At 42.2% G+C, this 21,350-nt stretch overlaps 1 protein-coding gene across 1 annotated transcript in view; it reads right to left on the bottom strand.

Annotated features, from left to right (window-relative positions):
- The window catches only part of CDS1 (CDP-diacylglycerol synthase 1), a 36,178-nt gene that overhangs the window by 10,013 nt on the left and 4,815 nt on the right, over positions 1 to 21,350 (bottom strand). The window contains exons 2-8 of the mRNA XM_074867443.1: positions 17,429 to 17,556; positions 12,864 to 12,960; positions 9,164 to 9,261; positions 6,797 to 6,936; positions 4,303 to 4,361; positions 2,026 to 2,108; positions 458 to 545 (exon numbers count right to left, since the gene is read on the bottom strand). Coding sequence (XP_074723544.1) covers positions 458 to 545; positions 2,026 to 2,108; positions 4,303 to 4,361; positions 6,797 to 6,936; positions 9,164 to 9,261; positions 12,864 to 12,960; positions 17,429 to 17,556 — 693 coding nt within the window. The remainder of the gene's footprint in view (positions 1 to 457; positions 546 to 2,025; positions 2,109 to 4,302; positions 4,362 to 6,796; positions 6,937 to 9,163; positions 9,262 to 12,863; positions 12,961 to 17,428; positions 17,557 to 21,350) is intronic.

Here is a 21,350-nt window from a genome sequence, read left to right as displayed (position 1 = left end):
TGACAGCATCATCAAAAACAATAATACATGGCTTTCTTTTTTGTCGTTTACGTGGGGTCTTGCATATTCTACCAGAACAGGAAGATTACTGCTTGAGCCTTCTCAGTGCTACGTCAATGAGACAGATATATATGACCTAGCAGCTTATTTCAAATTACAGTTTCTGTACAGTAAACACGCAGTTAAACCTGCATACGAAATCAGAAAGGAAGAGATTATAAATTATGATGCAATAGGCTCAAACTGTATTATACTGTAACATCAACATTACATTCACAGTAAGTCCAGCTTCCACTTACAAATCTTCAGAAACAGGACAGTCAATTTGTTTTTTAGCAAAGATGTGGATCATGCAGTAGAGCGGGAAGTATTTTTTCCATGAACACATTTTTGAACAAGTATCAAAAATGCTATAAATTGTAAAAGCTTGTTAGTGAGGAAGTGCCTAAGTACATACCTTAATTAATGGAGTTCTGCCAAAGAAGAATCCAAAAATGTAAGCGGTAATATCATTGCAGATAACACTTGAAATTGGAACCAAAAACCTAAAGAAAGACATTAAAAGTTTCATAGAAAAAAGAGAAAAGCTGCCCAAAGCTAAACACAGGGCAGAAACTGAAACAGCAGCATTTCTTTCTGGGAATTTTCTGTAGTATGTAGAAGGAATTATATTTCATAACACGTTCACCTAGTTCTCCCATGAGCAGCATATTTAGCTATACTGGTTTTAGTCTTCAGCCGATCAAGACCATTACAGATCCATGTTAGTTCAAGTTAAGATAGGATTTTGGTGCGTGAGCTTCAAATGTGAACAGGCTGGCTTTTTCCTATCAGGCTTAAAGACTGGTACCACAGTTAAGAGGAAATCAACAGATATAAACATGTTAATGTTATTGGTAACATCAAAGCAAGCAAATTCCTTGTAAAAGTTTAATGATACCTAAATTTAAAAAAAGAACAGGTTTTTTCCCCCTCTTGTCAGTTTGGAGCAGCCTGTGTTAGCTTTCTAAGCTCGCATGCAGACAGCATCTGAATTTGTTACTTCAGCCTGCTAACCTCTTATTTTTTTCCCTTTTCAAAGCAGGGATGCATTAATAAACTAAAAATCTGATTTTGTGACCATCTGCCAAATTGCCTAGCACCAGTGGAAATAAGGAATAACTTATAATAAGGCTAACAAGGCAACTAGGTTCATTTTTTGGCACATGAACATGATCACTATGAAAAGAATTTTATACAAACTTTATCAAAGGCTTTGGGTTTTCTTTCTAACTATAAGCACGTCTTTTCTGCAGTAATCTGTTGTATATATATATATCAGGAAAAGAAAAAGGAGAACGTGCAGTATTGTGTCCTTGGAAGAACACAATCATCTTCTATGTGCTTCTTCCTTCTTTCTCAACTTGTCATTTACTCTGTCCCTAAAGAAGTGGGGGGTGGGAAAACACACCCTCTCTTTGAGGAGCGGTTTTAAGTAATCAATTTTAACTGCATAATCATAATTTAATATATCGCTGGAAATAGGGCATTAAGATGACCCAACAATAACCAAGACTTAAACTCTTAATAAATTTTAAGTAATCTGAATGTATCTGGGCAGGGAAGGTGGCAAGGAAGGTGGCCAGATTGGGGATTTCAAATTAAATGGTCCAACTTCAATAGCTCTGAGCAACCTGAAGCTCCCAAGTAATTAAGAAAGAATCACTGGATATTCATCTATTCAGCAAAATGCTATGGAAACTATTTCACCAAGCATGCAAGCAATCCTATTCCTTGCAAGTAAATGAAGTGGTTGTTCAAAATTATCATACTTGTGGCTCCCAATCTAGTTAAAGAGGTTTCTGCTTCCTCTCCTGTATGCTTTACCTCATCTCTCCCAATCCCTCCAACTCCCAACTAGACAGTAATGCTCCTTTAATTTGTGCTGCTTTAACTGTTCCCACAATTATTCCCTAACCAGATCTGCGTAAAAGAACCAACCTTTCAATGCAATAGTTACAAATCAGTTTATTACTGTCCCCTTACCAGATCATGCCTTCAAAGAGATTTTGGATGACAAGATGAGATTGAGTTACAGTGATCAGCAAAGTGACATGAGTCCATGCGAACTGTTAACAATGCAACAACACAACAGTTAGTGAAAACACTGACCCATACACCTTGATAAATACTGGTATGTCAGCTTGAGGAGCTACTTAGGAGCTCGCAGGAAACACCAGTTCTAGTGATAATGCGAGAGATGTGTGCATACAGTATATCACAAGTTAGCTGGCTTTCTGAAACGAGTACTGAAACTTTAACAGGTTTCCCCATCACTTACCTCCACCCAGAATTTTTTAATGTGCAGTTTAACATCTGATTTAATAAGACATACACCTTCAGCATGAAAGCAGCAAAGGAATGTGAGCAATGTGATATTCTGTATATACATATAACAGACAGTTAGAACTGTAACAATAAAATGGCAATGAACTACTCATGAAAGAGTCATGTTACACATATGTGGATATCTCATAACAGAATACCAGTCCTCTTATGAAACGTGAAAATTCTCAGGATTAGCGAAAACAAAGTGTTAATTTTTAGGTGCATGGTCATCTAAACAGTCATCTTCCTCAGTATTACAGTACATAATTGGTGTTTATTCTGTAGCGCCAGTGTACAGTAATGTGGTTTCCAAACAGTTTACCAATAAAGATTCTACAAAAGATCTTATTTTCAAAAAACTTTTAAAGCAAGAACTGGTCATTTTTCCATGAAACACCAAATTTAAGCACTCTAAACGCCTGGGCAGTTTAACATTTGGAATGTCCTACTTTTTTAATTCTCTTATCACATGTGTTTTCCTGGGGCAGCCAGCATCTACTTCCAGTTAAGACAACTCAGGAAGGCTGAAAGGGGAGGGTGCAAGAACTGGCTAAAGGTTTCTGAAAATATTAACTGCTGCTTAGTTAAAGCATCTCTGCAGCAAACTTTTTAGTATTTGTATAGTGATACTGAACCACCACCTAAAACCAAATTACTACTCTCCTTGTCTGTCCAAACACTGTGTTGCCACACAGGGGATACATGGCTTCCCTGTTTTACTGCAATTCTTAGGTAGTCACACCTTAATGTAATGGCAGGCACCAAATCATATGACTGACACCAAATTTTTTCTGCCTTCTTTCCAGAAGAGGAAAAAGAAAAAAAAAAAAAAGGCAAATTAATACATTTACTTTGTGCCAATCTGCAGATGAGGACTCTTTGTGGATTAGAAGGCAAAGACCACCTCTCCTAGAAAAGCTGCGTCTCCTTGTCAGGCAAGTTCTCCCACAAACAGGGTAAATTTTTTGGAGTAAAAGATTTTTTTACATGCTCATACAGGGCTCAGCTAAGTCCTAGTCTAGAATTAGGGATCCTCAATGGTAAAGTGCTACCTAAACCTGTGTAGAAACAGAGGGGTTAACTGCATCCCTGGTGCTTTAGGAAATCTTTAAGGTTGTACAATGCCCTGACTGCTCAAGTTCTTTAAAGACAGGAGCTGTACTGCATTACTATTTTATTGTTGCTGCTAATCATTCCTATATAGAAGTGGGGGCGTTCAGTGGGGTTTTGGGGGTTTGTTTTGGTTTGGGTTTCGGTAGAGTTTTTTTATTTTTTACCTGTGATGTTACAAAATTAGTTTTTGACCTATGAGATACATATAAGAAAAAGGTTCATATTCTTGATTAGCTACTATGCTGTTTATTAGGTAGACAAATACAAGATATGAGCACACTGGTTTCTTTTAACAAGTTAATGACCTACTGAGGCACAGCAGAGCCGAAGACCAGAACTGTTGTTAAACATCACAGAATAAATCTCCCACATAAGGGTTAAGATCAAGTTCCATTCATAGTGCTTCAGCGGGGACTCTGCAAAGTAACACTTGAGTCACAAGAACCACTTCCCACATTCTGCTGAACTATTTGGCTTCCGACCTGGGAGGGAGATGCACAGCCAGCCCTTTCTCCAGTGATCTCTTTTGTATCAGCCTATCACGAAGGGAAATGTATCACACTGAATCACAAGGCCTCACCAATGACAGCCTCTATTGACATAGAGGCCACATCCCATGATTTAATAATTAATAATAATAATAATAATCAGCTGCAAGGCAATCAGATACCAAACAGCCCAACACCACTTGATTTTATTTTACTGTCAGTTTAAGCACATAGTCCACACCCCTTTTCTAAGCTATTTTATGAACTCAGGGACATGACTGTTTCTAGCATCATTCACAACGTGAGTGACCACAGCAAAGTGGGTAATACACACCATGTAAAACTGCAGACGATAATGTTTCTTCACTAAACTCAAAACAAACATGCAGAAGCCTGTAAAACAAAGCAGGTGTAGTTTGTACCATCTCACATTTAATTACAATGAACTGTGATATACCTCTTCCCTTGAAGCAGCTTTTAATCTCTCTGTTGCTAGGAGCATTTTCTTGCATTCAGTTAAGCATACATATAGAATTGTTCTCATTAGAGCACAAGATTTAGTTAACATCAGTAAAGAGCATCCATTTCATTACTTAAAAGGTCCCATCATAGACATTAATTTTGAGGAAGGAGACTATCACCTTCAAAAACTGTGTCAACAAGCTGGTTTTGAATAATTAACAGAAAAAATTGAAAGAAAAAGATGAGCTTGCCCCTTTCCCCAGACAGGCATAAGGCTGCATACAACACAAGCGTGAAGTGCAGGCACTGGAGAATTCCACTGCCTGAAAAGAAACATTCTGGGTGCCTAACAGGGCACCGCTTCTGCCCTAGGGTGACCTTCTGTGCCAGGAGGGATCAGAGGGCCCCAAAAGACCCTTAACCCTGGGGACAGCCCCCCAGTGACCCCCCAATGCTAATGGACTGCCGCCAAGGGGCTCTGCTATGCCCTGCCTCCTGCTTTTGCTCATGACTAGCTTGTCTCATCTCTCCCCTCACCGCCCTTCAGCAGTATCGAGGCATTAGTTAAGTTAGTTTCCTCAAGCCAAAGCCAACTGAAAAAGGTCAAGTCCTGCAAAGCTGGTTTCAAGTTTGTGAACTAAGCACTGAGCAAAAATTTTATCTGGTTTTAAAAAAAATTAACAGTAGGTAGATTGACAGTTCATCATAAAGGTCAGGTTTTTTAATATGTTTTACAAGTAATTGTAGCATGGCAGTCTCCTGTCCCTTAGGCCAATCTGAATCTTCAGTTGATTTAATTTTAGGCTAAAGTAATATTAATTGCATTGCTGAAAACACTGTGGACTATATTTACATGTTCACAAAGCAATACACCACAAGACTGCCATAAGGCAAGCATCTGAGTATCTTGCAAACAAAATAAAGCCTCAGGCATTTGGAATAACCAGTTTAAAATATATTGGTAAATCTTATTGCTGCAGACCTAGCAGAACATTTGCAAAATAAAGCTCAACCCAGCAGAGCAATTAAATATACAAGTAAGTCAGCTCCACAGACCGCCAAAACATTGTTCACGTATCCAGGTGCTAAGACCCAGCTCTTCAGCGATCAAAATTACTTCATGCCAACTCCTCGATTGCTATTAGCTCAACTTTAAGGTCATCTACTTGTTTAAGCTGCTTTCTTCTCAGCGAACGCAAGATTTATATTCATCTTTTCACAGGAAAAAATGGAACTCCGAACACCTAGTTTCCTTGAACACCTTGAAAACAGAGAGGAGTGGCATCCTCAGGGGTCGGGGTTGGGACTGGTGCTGTTTAACATTTGTGTTGGGGACATGGACAGTGGGATCGAGGCACCTTCAGCAAGTTCACTGACAGCACCAAGCTGTGCGGTGTGGGGACACGCTGGAGGGAAGGGATGTGCCATCCAGAGGGACCTGGACAGGCTGGAGACGTGGGGCTGGGCAAACCTCATGGAGTTCAACAAGGCCACGTGCAAGGTTCTGCCCATGGGTTGGGGCAATCCCAAACACAGATACAGGCTGGGCAAGGAGTGGATGGAGAGCAGCCCCAAGGAGAAAGACTTAGGAGTAGTAGTGAGTGGAAAACTGACTGTGAGCCAGCAACGTGCGCTCACAGCCTTCGGCTGCATCAGAGAAGCGTGAGCAGCAGGTCGAGGGAGGGGATTCTCCCCTTCTACTCTACTCTCGTGAGACCCCCCTGCAGTGCTGTATCCAGCTCTGGGGGCACCAACATGAGAAGGACACGGACCTGCTTGAGCAGGGCCAGAGGAGGCCACGAAGATGGTCAAGGGGCTGGAGCAACCCCCCCCTCCCCGTGAGGACAGACTGAGAGAGTTGGGGGGGTTCAGCTGGAGAAGAAAAGGCTCCGGGGAGACCTTAGAGCGGCCTTCCAGTACTGAAAGGGGCTACAGGAAAGGTGGGGAGGGACTCTTGATCAGGGGTGTAGGGATAGGACGAGGGGTAACGGTTTTAAACTGAAAAAGGGGAGATTTAGATGAGATCTAAGGAAGAAATTCTTCCCTGTGAGGGTGGTGAGACACTGGCACAGGTTGCCCAGAGAAGCTGTGGCTGCCCCCTCCCTGGAAGGGTTCAAGGCCAGGTTGGACGGGGCTTTGAGCAACCTGGGCTAGTGGAAGGTGTCCCTGCCTGTGGCAAGGGGGTGGAACTGGATGGTCTTTAAGGTCTCTTCCAACCCAAACCATTCTGTGATTCTATGATCAAGAGGAAAAAGAAAATGAAAGTGCGTAAAGCTGGGGAGCAATTATTTTTTTAAAAAAAATAAATAAGCACAGAAATAAATGCAGCACAAAGCTCTTTCATTTTTGCAATTTCCTACACTTACCTGTTAAATAGAGTGCAAAAGATATAAACCTGTGGTAACGTATTAGAAATTGAAGCTGTTCTCTTCTCTGAACAAACGTAGCAAAGTAATCAGCTACAGTCTCTCCATAAAAGAAGTAGTTCACGCACAGCAAAAAGTACCTACAACATAAACCAGCTAGCAGTTATTTTAGCAAGATAATATATATATATTTCAGTGTCATTCTTAAAAACAAACAAAAAAACACAACAAAAAACACCACACAGAAAACCAGAAGGGTAGAAAAGACATGTGACAAAAATAAAATTCCAGTATAAATCCAGTCTTACACTTCTGGATCAGTGTCTCCTCTGACAAGCCAATTTTTGTAATTTATTTCTAAAGCAACTGCACTAGAAAAACAAACACAGTTGGAAAATTCATTTCATACTTAACTACGGTATTGAATACTCCACACCTATGCAAGTCCTTTTCAGATCTTCTTAAAGTATAGAACAAGTAACTGCTATCATTAATATCGACACAAGCAATTCTGCATATGCTTTTCCTGTATCCTAATATGGGTGAGGTGTGATTTCTGCCTTACAAACAGGAGAAAAGATACTTGCATAACGAATCTTCTGAGGTTATAGGACAGTGAATCTGACATGGGGCTTGAAGATCTGAATGTGACTATACTTTTGCCATCTGGCTGGAAGATTCTCATCTGAAAGAGTTACTGCCACATCTCCTGCTTCACTCCACCATGCACTTTTCTTTTCAGCTTCCTTGACTGAGCAATAATCTTACAGGGTTAAATCCATCAACTAACTAGTAAATGCAGCTATTACTACAACTTTTTCAGAACAATTTTGTGGGAGTATGTCGACACCCAAAGTTCAACTGAGGTGAAATGTCACCTTCAGCCATCTCTTTTTGCAGCATCTTCAAAGAAATTCCTTTCAGTCAGTACACAAGGAATCCTGTCACAGGTTTTCAAACAAGTTCAGTTACTCAACTTTACAGAGCTAAGTCATAATGGGATCCTCAAATGCTACAGCAGCACTCAATACAAACCAATAAACAGCAAATCCAAACCCACTAAGAGATGCATCTCTCTAGGCAACGTACTCTGGCTTATTACCAAAGTCAGCCACAGAAGATAAAAAGTTGTGATTCAAGACTGGATCTCCAGATAGTCTCAGAGCAATCAATACTCATTCTCATCCCCCTAGTAGATGTTAACGCTCACTTTGCAAGGCTTCACATCTTTAAATAAAGTGATGGTGGTCAGCTGCCAAAGTAGACTGAGTGGTAGAGTGCACATCTCCTACTCTAAAAATTTTGGCAAGACTGCAGAATCATTCATGTGTGACACTGCTCTAGCTGTAGATCTAGAAGCCATGGAGTAAAGCAGACAATAGATCAGTCCCCTGGATAATCCAGGAGTGACCACAGCGGAACTGATTAGCATTTACAGAAGAGCCGACAGCAGGAATCCACCACAATACACAGTAAAGTTGCTTCTAGAAGTGAAGAAGCAATGTGACAAGAAACAGGGAATAACCTAAATATGTCAATTCCTTCAAAAAATAAACCCAACACAAAACCCAAACAACACAACATAGGTCACGTCTGAAGAATTATGTCCTTAAGCACCTCAGAGACTACTTGTGCCCAACACCTTCCCATAATGCTGACCCTAATCAAAAGCCTTTAGTTTTCCTCCCAGAACTCAGAAGAGTGATTTCCCCAGTTCTATCCATCCCTATATAAGCTGAACATTGTCACAAGTATCTGGGATTTGACAGAAAAATTAATCTCATCTTTTGGCTTTCAGAAGATCCCCCAACACTATATTTATGAACTCCTGTGATTAAGTGCATGATTGGAAAGGATTTAAAACTTGTATGTTATTATTTTAATTCCCTACATGTGTCGAGAAATTATTTTAATTCTCTACCTTTAAGGTACCTATTCTATTTATTTCTTGTGCAAGGTTAACAGCCAAAAAAAAAAAATTGAAGCAGTTCAGGTAACACATATCAGGTGATTATTTGGCTATGCACACTTTTAAATAGCTTACACATACTCAATTCTGACTTAAAGCATATATGCATGCATACATATATGTGTGCATATTATTTTATTAGATATTAAATATAACATAGTATTACATATTAAATGTATTATTTATAACAAGGAAAAAAATTGAAATAGTAAAAGGTCAACTGTGTTGTCCAAGTTCACAGGTGGAAGACAACTCCAGAGTCCCGTGTTAGAGGCAGATGTCAAGTTTTATGTCTGCACATGACCTACAAAGCTATCGTTTCACCATGACAGGATAAGAAGAACATGAAGATTTAAGTTTAACATCCCCACTTATTGATGTTCTTGCTTGCTACTCACCAGCTGAGGGATCTAAACCATGGTAAATCATACGAGTGGTAGACTCTGTAACCTATTGTGATGATTTCATGGTAACACTTCACTTGGATGCTTAAGACCTAAAACAAGAGAAATAAAAAAAACTATGTAAATATGCTGCAGTTGTTTGTTAAAGGCAGTAAGTAGTACTGCAACCTGCATTAAGGGGAGAAATTATTCTGAATTCAAATTCCACACAGAAACAGACAGCTTCAAAGAAAGTCCAAGGAAAACTAAAGTTCCATTTAAAACCCCCCAAAAACCTCAAAACCACTAGGCATGCTGAGAAAAAACCACATTGGGTTAGCTGCAAGAATACGTTCGTGAAACAGAGGAAAGCTTCTGACTCTTCTTTATTAAAACAGTTCAGCAGCAGGCTCTTGTATTTCTTTTGGCTAAGTTTTACCTTTAAATTTAGTTTAAGAAATATTTTCTATGCCCAATGGAAAAAACTAGCTGTGCACCACAACTTGGACACCCAGGTCTTCCACCTGCAAGCATCTCATTACGGGCAATTAGCATTGATGATTAGAAGCAAAGCTCATCTAACCCAGGGCTGAATGTCACCCTCCATGGCCTTCAATTTGTTTTGCTGATCTCACTACTTCAGTGCTTGTCCATGCAAGTCTGGTACTATCTCCTGTCTGTCTTCGGGCTCCAAAGGACTCTTGGCCAGTTTTGTCTAATCCACAGTCACCGAGCAGATTGCCCTGCCCAGATATCAAGTATTGCCAAACACAGGTCATCAGGAATCCTGTGCAGAGTCAGGAGTAAGAACCTACCACACTGATCGTGCGTGTCGGCATGCCAGGCTTTGCAGTATTCTCTTACCACCTGCATTCATGAATAAATTTCATCTTGCTCAATATGTGAACACAGTTTAAAAGAGTCTTACACCACCTCGGTGAGTTAATTTTGAAGCTCCCCTATCTTGTGCTCTTTCTTCTGCTTGGCCTACATTATAAAACTTAAATGCTATATGCAAGAGCAACATTAAAGGATTGCACCTTGCAGTGGAAGAGGACACTAGCGTCTGAAGACATGGAAGCTTGTGCCTCTTACCTTAGTAGCAGGCAAACATAAAACATGCCGCCCAACTTTTTAGAGCAGTCTCAGGGATTGCCCTCCAAACTTCACTGGAATACCCTTGCTACAAGTCTCTGGGCCTTTTCAGTCTCAGTATTAAAATTTGGTTTTAGCACAACTCTTGTTTAAATGTAAGCTATTTGATTCCAGTGAAATTAAATAATTCATGAACAAACCCGGGTTTTCCCTCCATTCTTCCTTTTACAGAGTCTCAAATGTCAACTTTCTGTCCAGTTTATTATGACCAATTTATTATATTAGAAGACAGACTTTTTGCTTTATGGTACAACAGAGGAAGAACTCTATTCCAATTCTACACTAACTTTAATTACTTTTTGGTTCCTCTCTTGATAGCTTTGTCCCTGATTGCAAACTCAGTGTATACCATGAATATACACTGGAGGAGGATCCGGGGAACTACAGGCCTGTCAGTCTGACCTTGGTGCCAGGGAAGGTTACGGAGCAGATCATCTCGAGTGCCATCACACAGCACCTGCCAGTTGGCCAGGCCCAGTCAGCAGGGGTTTGTGAAAGGCAGGTCCTGCTTGACTAACCTGATCTCCTTCTATGACAACATGACCCGTTTAGTGGATGAGATAAAAGCTGTGGATGTTGTTTACCTGGACTTTAGTAAAGCCTTTGACACCATTTCCCACAGCATTCTCCTGGCGAAACTGGCTGCTCATGGCTTGGACAGGTGCACTCTTCATTGGCTTAAAAACTAACTGGATGGCCGGGCCCAAAGAGCGCTGGTGAATGGAGTGAAATCCAGTTGGAGGCTGGTCACAACTGATGTTCCCCAGGGCTCAGCACTGGGGCCAGTTCTGTTTAATGTCTTTATCAATGGTCTGGACGAGGGGATCGAGTCCCCCCTCAGTCAGTTTGCAGACAACACCAAGTTGGGTGGGAGTGTTGATCTGCTGACAGGTAGGGAGGCTCTGCAGAGGGGTCTGGCCAGGCTGGAGCGATGGGCTGAGGCCAATTGCATGAGGTTCAACAAGGCTCAGTGCTGGGTCCTGCACTTGGGTCACAACAACCCCCAGCAGCGCTACAGGCTTGGGGAGGAATGGCTGGAGAGCTGCCTGGTGGGAAAGGACCTGGGGGTGTTGGTCAACAGCGACCTGAATATGGCCCAGGTGTCCAAGAAGGCCAATGGTATCCTGGCTTGTATCAGCAATAGTGTGGCCAGCAGGGACAGGGAAGGGATCATACTGGTGGGGCTGCACCTCGAATACTGTTTTCAGTTTTGGGGCCTCACTACAACAAAGACATTGAGGTGCTGGAGCGTGTCCAGAGAAGGGCAGCGAAGCTGGTGAAGGGCCTAGAGAACAAGTCCTGTGAGGAGTGGCTGAGGGAACCGAGGGGTTATCCTGGAGAAAAGGAGGCTCAGCCCTCTACAACTGCCTGAAAGGAGGGTGCAGAGAGGTAGGGGTCAGTCTCTTTTTCCAAGTAACAAATGATAGGACGAGAGGAAACAGCTTCAAGTTGTGCCAAGGGTGGTTTAGATTGGATATTAGGAAAAATTTCTTCACTGAAAGAGTTGTCAAGAGTTGGCACAGGCTGCCCAGGGGAGTGGCTGAGTCACCATCCCTGGGGGTATTTAGAAGAAGTGTAGATGTGGTGCCTGGGGACATGGTTTAGTGGTGGCCCTGGCAGTGTTAGGTTTAGGGTTGGACTGGATGATCTTAAAGGTCTTTTCCAACCTAAATGATTCTATAAATACAATCCAAAAGGTGTTTCACAGGAGGCCATAAGTAAAAGCACATTTTGACGGTTAAAGAAGCTTAGAGTCAAAAGTCCAAGCAGTTACCCAAATGTCCCAATTTCTGTGTTTTAGAAGCCACATCCCTGCCTGTTACTTGCCATGACTGGGAAAGATAGTTAAACCATTCTTCAATAAAAACATCAGCAAAAAAAAAAGTGATGGAAAGAGCAGTAAAGGCTGACTGGGTATGCAGGGTGTATGAATATTAGTAGTACTAGCATTTAACTTCATGAACTAAAAATGCACTTTATCTCTGTACCTTGGAAAGGGATCTAGCTCCATTCTACAGATAAACCCAAGGCCACAGGTCAGCCCCTGAAGTAGAGAAGTAGGGAATTAATGGAGTGTGCCTGAGGAAAGCCTTTCAGTACCAGCCACAGACAGTGGACCAGAGCCGCCTGCTTTCTTCATCCTCAAAAATGAAACTCCTGTCCCTGATTTTTAGGGTTGGGGTTTTTTGGGGGGTAGAGGGTGGGTGTGTTGGTTTGTTGGTTTTTGGGTTTTTTTAAAACAAACCTTAAAGAATGTAACAGTAGGGGATGGGAACTGGACAAGGACATGGATGACAGTAGTTTAGTAAACTTCAAGGCAACAATTGTTCAACTTCTTAGAGTTACTGTAAAAAAAAATAATTACAGTATATAAGAAGTCCTTAATCCACAAGGCCCAGTTGTGAATCTATCCAGTGCTTTTCAAAGGTATTTATATTTACACAGATAAGAGACAAATTGCTCTGAATTGTCTGTGTAGTTTGCTTCCAGCTGTCTTAAGCACAATGAATGAAAAGATCAGGTAACTCTTGCATGGCAGAATGTATTTAAACAAACTTACCAGAAGCATCAGCATAAATGATCCCAGGTATATGATCAGAAAAAACACAGAAATCATAGCTAGAGTGAGAATTCCACGAATCCACCAATTTTTCCATCTATTTAAAAGAAAGAATAAAAAGCAAGCAGTTATAAAAGAAAATAAGTGTCACTTCCTTTACTAACTAGAGATTAAAGTGTATTAGAAACAGCGGGAGTTCCAGAAATTTTCATGCTCAATAAAACACATAGCAAGAAGCACAGAATCAACCAACTATCCAACTAAACAGGATACACAGTAAAATAAATTAAAGTTTGCCACCTTTCTTCTTCCCCCATGCTCCCCCCTGCCCCCAGAGGTCATTGCAATTGTGATCAACCCCGTAATTGAAGCTGCTGTGAAAATACTCAGGACCCCCAAAAAGCATCACATAATCAGCAAGACTGATGAGGGCCCAGCCATGTAAAGGCTTACATATGACAGAAAGGCTACCAAGTAAAAAGCATACGATTCTTTGAGGAGTAACAGACACAAGAAAACAAAACAAAAAAACCCACAAACAGACAATCACCAACTTTCCGTAGTGGCAAAGTAGCTATTTTGGCAGGTAGAGGGTATCTATTGAAAGCAGTCCTGTGCTCTTGTGAGCACTGGAACCAGGACAGGAAAACATGTGACAATGAGGGGTCATGTGTCAAACTAGCTGTACTCTTTTGCCCTTGTAGACCTTTGTAGCTGCTTGTGGCTACCTAAGGAAAGCAGAATAGAAAATCCTGTTACCATAGAATCATTTAGGTTGGAAAAGACCTTTAAGATTATTTGAGTCCAGCCATAAAAACATTGACAAGTCCACCACTAAACCCATGTCCCCAGGCACCACATCTACACGTCTTCTAAATACCCCCAGGGATGGTGACTCAGCCACTCCCCTGGGCAGCCTGTGCCAATGCTTGACAACTCTTTCAGTGAAGAAATTTTTCCTAATATCCAATCTAAACCTCCCGTGGCACAACTTGAGGCCATTTCCTCTTGTCCTATCGCTTGTTACTTGGGAAAAAGAGACTGACCCCCACCTCGCTACAGCCTCTCTCGGGCAGTTGTAGAGGGCGATGAGGTCTCCCCTCAGCCTCCTCTTCTCCAGGATAACACCCCCAGTTCCCTCAGCCGCTCCTAACAGGACTTGTTCTCTAGGCCCTTCACCAGCTTCACTGCCCTTCTCTGGACACGCTCCAGCACTTCAATGTCTGTCTTGTAGCGAAAGGCCCAAAACGGAACACAGTACTCAAGGTGTGGAATGCCTTCTTTGAAAAAAATAAGGGTTCGTTTTAAAAACACCCAAACAACTGGAAGGCTTTGCTGGTTGTTTTTTTTTTTTTGTAATCTCTAGAGTAACCAAAATGTTATTTCCCACAACAACCACACCTCCAGCCCCCTAGCTCCAAAGGCTATTATCAAGAAAAATCAACAGCCCAGTTCATTTAAAAAAAAAAAAAAACCACAACAAACAAACAAAACCCAAAAAAACCTCATCACATGCTCCACTCTGCCATGAAAATTTTTCTAGCTGTCAAGTCTGTATTTTATTGTTCATATTACTTTTCAGTAAGTTTTTCTTCTCTTTTCCTCTCAAGAACTTTGCCTCTAATCACAAGTTACTGCTAAACACAAAAACCCCCTACTATAGCTTAAAGAAAGTCTTTCTAATGTTTTCCTTTGTATCAGCCTTGTGTTTCATGGCTGATTCAGGAGACACTGTCAGTTCTGTATCATATGCCAGTTTTAATGTAAACTTCAACTATATTAATGTGATTTTTAAGGATGTTATTCATTGGCGGGTTAATGGCAGCTAAAGCTAATTGGATTTGCCTTAAGTATCAGAACAAAGGCACAATGGGCTTTATCGCAAGAGATACTTTATGTTCCTCTGACATGGGCTATAGAGTAGCAGCTTGCTCCCAGTGGCATATCTATAGTAAGCAAGACTCTTTTAGAAGAATTCAACTTCCCTTAAGAATAATGTTAAAACACCATATAGTATCTTGAGGGCGTTGACGAGCACAGCACTGGAAAGACAGCTTCAGTAAGACAACAAGCTCCAGAATCTAGGAAGCCAGCTGACAAGTTTATTGTATACTAACTCTCCACTGGAAAGTTATGGATACTATTTCCTCTAAAGGCCAAATACAAAGAGAAACAATATTTCTGAGAGTTACAGTGCAACTCACTCATATTGCGCATTATGCCAACAGCTCTGGTAGGACTGATAGTTACTAAACTTATGGGCAATTTTGAATCTAGCACTCATAAAGCACCAAGAATTTAATTTTGCGCTCCAAGCACCTTTGTGCAAACACTCCAATGGAGAATTTCAAGCATGTGAAACAGGAAAGGTTTCGCCCACACCTCTTAGTTGCAGGCTTTGAGGTATCACCATGCAAGTGCCCTTTGGAACAAGTCTGATTTGGATGTTTAAGACTTCCACAACATCTAACATGGTAAGAGAACTCTGAAAGTGATAGGAACTAGATACTCCTTGCAGTGTGATGGCAGTAGAGAACATCACATTCTGCTCACAGCTGGTGCAGTTTAGAAACATGCTTTTTGAAACCTGGGAACAATACATTTGTTTATAGCTCCTAGACATCACAACAGAAACAGACAACAGATTAGAAAAGGAGCAAGTCAAAAAACTGTAGTTTCACATTGCTGTTGGAGATACCTACTGGAGATCAGTTTTTTTGCAAGGACTTAGAAGTTTTTAATCGTAATCTGGATTGGAGGTCCTTCTTCTGACTCTTGCAAGACCTAAACTGCATCTAAAATATACACTGTATATTCCTTGGTTTGTTATGTGGAATGCAACGTATGTGTGCTACACGCATTCATTTTACTAGGTAGTTTTTTGGTAGGTGATCTATCACACACCTAAATGCTCTTTCACAGAATCACAGAATCGTCTACGTTGGAAAAAGACCTTGAAGATCATCCAGTCCAACCATTGACCTAACACTGACAGTTCCCAACTACACCATATCCCTCAGTGCTAAGTCAACCTTACTCTTAAACACCTCCAGGGATGGGGACTCCACCACCTCCCTGGGCAGCCCATTCCAATGCCTAACAACCCGTTCTGTAAAGAAATGCTTCCTAATATCTAGTCTAAACCTTCCCTGGCGCAGCTTGAGGCCATTCCCTCTTGTCCTGGCGCTTGTTCCTTGGGTCAAGAGACTCATCCCCGCTCTCTGCACCCTCCTTTCAGGGAGTTGTAGAGGGCGATGAGGTCTCCCCTCAGCCTCCTCTTCTCCAGACTAACCCCCCCCAGTTCCCTCAGCTGCTCCCCATCAGACCTGTGCTCCAGACCCTGCACCAGCTTCGTTGCCCTTCTTTGGACATGCTCAAGTGATTCAATGTCCTTTTTGTAGCAAGGGGCCCAAAACTGAACACAGTAATCGAGGCGTGGCCTCACCAGTGCCGAGTACAGGGGCAAGATCACTTCCCTGTCCCTGCTGGCCACGCTATTTCTGATACAAGCCAGGATGCCATTGGCCTTCTTGGCCACCTGGGCACATTGCTGGCTCATGTTCATCCGGCTGTCAATCAAGTCCCTCTCTGACTGGCAGCTCTCCAGCCACTCCTCCCCAAGCCTGTAGCGCTGCTGGGGGTTGTTGTGGCCCAAGTGCAGCACCCGGCATTTGGCCTTATTGAACCTCATCCAGTTGGCCTCAGCCCATCGCTCCAGCCTGTCCAGGTCTCTCTGCAGAGCCTCCGTACCCTCAAGCAGATCAACACTCCCACCCAACTTGGTGTCATTGCATTAGTGAAAAAAATGTAAAGTGAATTGCCACCTCCAAAAGGGACTGTATAAAAAAATTATATTAGGAACTGTATTCATTAGCCTCCATGAATATACAGGTCCCCGTGATTATCTGTCTAGCTGTACACATACACACCCCCACACACACTTGCTAGTCCTTAAGGTCCTGTGAACAGGGGTTGGAGGCAAAAACCTAGTTTTGAAGAGACAGCAGGAAAAAGTTAAACATTGCTCTAAAAGTATGAAAATAACAGCTATGTTGTATCTAACCGTAAAGAAAAATTGAGAAGTGGAAATGCTGTCATAAAAAGCTAGCACAGCTCACCTAGAGAATTTACAATTCTTCCCTTTTCATACACACAAATACCACCCCCCCTTAACCTTGGATGTAGTAAATCAGTTTATTATAACCCCCACAAATAGTTATTCTGGATATTAAACCCAATGACTATTCTTTAGCCTGTTATGTTGCAATGTTTAGACTGAGCAATGGCAAATGTTTATGTAAACTGTAGCTAAACACTGAAGTGGTTTACTTCGAAATGCATGCAAAGGGCAATATTCAGGTATCTGCAAAAAATATCACACTGAAGGGACTATCAAAGCATAAAGAAATCAATAATTTCCAGTACAAAAATTATCCTTGAATTTTCATGTTTTTCATATGAAATGTAAAACTGCAATACAATCTGTAAGAATTAAAACTGCAACATAATCTGTGAGAATTTTAGCCAGCAGCTATTAAATTTGAGAGCTGTTTGTTTTAATATACCTAGCAGACAAGCCTGACAAAGCCCTTTTGAGGATTTCTGGAGTGCTGTCTGTTGGTGGAGGAACATCAGGAACATCTGAATCACTTCTAAGATCCAACTCATGAAGTCTTTCTTCCAAATCCACTTCCTATGACAAAAAAAAAAGAGAACACCAACACAACATGTAAGACTATTAGTTATTATGTCAGAAGGCCGAATTCAGAATCATAAACATTACTTTAGGAACCAATAATGTCTACATTACCTTCTAAAAAGGTTAACAATGGTGTACTAGTAAAACTGTAGATGTTGCAGGAGACAAGTGTATCCCAATAAATGTTTATAAGAAGGCCAGTACTCAGATGTTGTGACATTACCTGTGCTCAAGAAACTTCATATTCTGGGCATTTTTTCAACCCACGCACGTAAGCATAAGCATATATGTTTCCAGAAATACTACAGCTGACATGGAACACATGAGTTTAACAGAAATCCCCAACCTTCCAACACATTCCCTCACCTACACCTCAAACTAACCTTTTATGGAATAAGGAGAAGGGTCTTCTGGTGGTTTAATGCCACATTAAGAAAAAAAAAAAGAAATAGGATGCATGAAAAAACACTCCCTTTGTACAATGAAAAGAGGTTGCTGGCGTAGTCTCATAGGTACATACATTATGACTTGAACCCTCCAGCTTGAAAAGAATGATCCAAAAATAAACTGTGAAGTCACCAAGTGTCCAGTGGACATGGTATTACTCAGAATAATTTCTTCTATGACTCCATCACTGCAGTTGTTTCTTCAGTATTCACTAACAACCACTTGGGAAGACATCATCTAGCCAGACTGTGTGTCTAACCCCAACACAAAACATGCAGTACATAATTTGGTGACAACGTACAAATTGTCACCAACAGTCAGAGTATACTGTCAAGACTATCTTTCCTGCATTTAAAGCCAACACTAAGGGTGCTGATCACAGAATCATCCGGGTTGGAAAAGACCTTGAAGCTCCTCCAGTCCAACCATGAACCTCACACTGACCGTTCCCAACTCCACCAGATCCCTCAGCGCTGGGTCAACCCGACTCTTCAACCCCTCCAGGGATGGGGACTCCACCCCTGCCCTGGGCAGCCCATTCCAACGCCCAACAACCCCTTTTGCAAAGAAATACTCCCTAAGAGCCAGTCTAACCCTGCCCTGGCGCAGCTTGAGGCCATTCCCTCTTGTCCTGGCGCTTGTTCCTTGGGTCAAGAGACTCATCCCCGCTCTCTGCACCCTCCTTTCAGGGAGTTGTAGAGGGCGATGAGGTCTCCCCTCAGCCTCCTCTTCTCCAGACTAAACCCCCCCAGTTCCCTCAGCCGCTCCCCATCAGACCTGTGCTCCAGACCCTGCACCAGCTTCATTGCCCTTCTCTGGACACGCTGGAGTCATTCAAGGTCCTTTTTGGAGTGAGGGGCCCAAAACTGAACCCAGTATGATTTACTTCACTTGTTCTAATGTTGCAAACACCACAACTCCAGGGAGTCAGAGTGTGGCACTCAGCCCTGGCGCGGCAGCGAGGCAGAGAGCTGTCTTGAGCTCAGTGTCTGCCTCTCTTGAGACCTGAACTTCCTCCTGACTGCCCTGGCTTGCCTCACCTCCTTACAATCCCAAACAGCTTCCAGCCTGTCCTGCCACCTCAGGTTCATCAGTTCTTAACCTCTCTGAGGAGTGGGAAGTAACTGCGCTTGGAAACTTCTTTCACCACGCTGTACTGCTCTTTCTCAGCCTCCCTCTAACTTCCTCATTGCAGATCTCAGTTCTTTCTCCTTAATCTACTTCCAAGAACGTGACTGCTCTTCTTCCCTACTTTTCCTTACTAATATTATTTTCTTCCCTTGTTCTGAGTGTTTTTGGAAGGCAGCAGAAGTATATCCTCCCTCTTGCCGCCTCCACAAGACATGACAGAGTTAAGGTGCCCTGCAATCACAGCCACCGCAGGGTTACTCTGCCTACAGGCTCCCGCCTTTTCCTCTCGGCCTTTCCCAGGCAGTTACACCTCGGTGTAACCAGTGCCTCAGTGCCTGAGCTCTGTAAACCCCACGGGTGGAGGAGACAAGGCTCCCAGCCCTCGGGGTGCACAGCCAGGGCCGAAGCCCAGGGCCAGCGGCTGTGGGGGAGTCCGGTGGGGCCCCGGGGCCCAGGGTGCTGCAGGCTGGCTCCCCCCACACCCACCCGGTGCTGGCCTTCGCCTCTGATCCCCCCAGGGGCCACTCGAGGGGCAGAGGTAACAGGGGGAAGAGCAATTCTCTTTTTTTAACGTGTTTTTCTCATTCACGTTCTGTACCATGCATGTGCCCATGACGAAACTCTTGAGTGGAGCTTACATCATTCGCTTCTCTGAAAAAGATCATCAGTCCTCTCCCTATTCCTTGAAACCCCACAGTTCAATAACTATTAGACATTCTCTGTCTAATAATTCTCAAGTAAAAAAGAGCGAATACGCTGTGGTCCAGACTAAAAATTCTCAAATAAAAAGAGCAAATATGCCAACTGTGGTCCAGGCTTCAGAACACCTGAAAAAGCACAGAAATAAATAAAAAAATGACCGTGCTTGCAATCTTGTTATTCAGAGATGTTTCTCATAGTGTTGTAGCAGAGCTTCAGAAATCAGCTACAGATGTGAGGCGAGGGGAAGGAGGGGAATCACAGGTCTCTCCCAAAGCCACGTTCCAACTGCTGTGACCTGCACTGGAGTGCAGCAAGGCGGCTGGACAGTTCTAGGAGACACTACTCACTGTGCAGATGATGGGCGCTAATCCTGGCCCTAAACCCACGACTTAGCATCTTTAATATTAATCCCTGCTTGCACATGGCAGAGACGTTCTCTGTTTTAAGCACTCAGAACTAAGAATATCCCCAAAACTTTCTTCTATTTTGGGTCTTTTGGTATTGCAGAAAATGTTTGTGCACTTAACTGGTGTTTAAACATTAAAAAAAAAAAGAATTTAAAAATTCATACTGAGTTTTATCCCTCTGATATTTAACACACAACTGACAGTTATGCAATCATAAACTTGTTAGAAGTAACTCCATTTCCAACATCTGAATTCACAGGTGCGTGGCATTTTTCAGAGTATCTGGACACCTTGAAGAAGGAGTCTGTGTCTATCCAATGTGTTTTTCAGTAGCTCATGCTTCATACAGCCGCTACTGGGAGCTTGGCTGCTGCAACCTGCAAGTTGCATAGAACTTGGTGCATTTGGTAATTTTTTAGCTTTACATTGCTATAGTAACCAGACAAACCCCAACTATCTTCAGCTTCCCTTTGTGACATACCTCAAAACGACCCTGAATATTTTCTTTTCCAGTTAATTGCTATAATGGTCACAACCATTTCCTTAATAAGGCATTTAATTTGCAAAGTCAGAAGCCAAAGAGGAAGTTGCTCACTAAAAGCTACTTGTCTTCTGCATCATGAAGTGCATGTCCCCCATCACTGGGGGACAAGTCTTTCTTGTTAATTGTTTTCTTAATTATTTTACATGACTGATTATAATCATTCCAGTTTATTGACACGAATAACAACAATCATTATGGAAGGAAACACTAAGGTAATCACTATCAAAGCCCTCCCCCCCAAAAAATAATTAAAAAAACAAAATCAAGAGTCTTGCTACTTCAACTTGACCTTGTAGAATCAGTTTTGAGTTCAGTATAAAACCAAACAGTCCTTCCTCCTCCCACTCTTCAGGTTTGGGATCTGGCCAAGCTGAACACACAGTACAACAAGGACCCGCGATGCCATGGGTTTCGTACCGTGAGCAGGTATTTACAAGGTTTTCAAAGGTCAGTTGAACACAGTAGAACTTGTACTGTCCTAAGTGACTAAGACACCTTTCAACCCCAACTCCAGATTAAATGTTTGATCCGAGGTGTTTTCATTTTTCCTGGAGTTC

The sequence above is a fragment of the Strix uralensis genome, chromosome 4 (genome assembly GCF_047716275.1).
Source record: "Strix uralensis isolate ZFMK-TIS-50842 chromosome 4, bStrUra1, whole genome shotgun sequence".
Classification (NCBI taxonomy): domain Eukaryota; kingdom Metazoa; phylum Chordata; class Aves; order Strigiformes; family Strigidae; genus Strix; species Strix uralensis.
The sequence above is the reverse complement of the archived record's forward strand: the minus strand, read 5'-3'. Positions and strand labels throughout refer to the sequence as shown.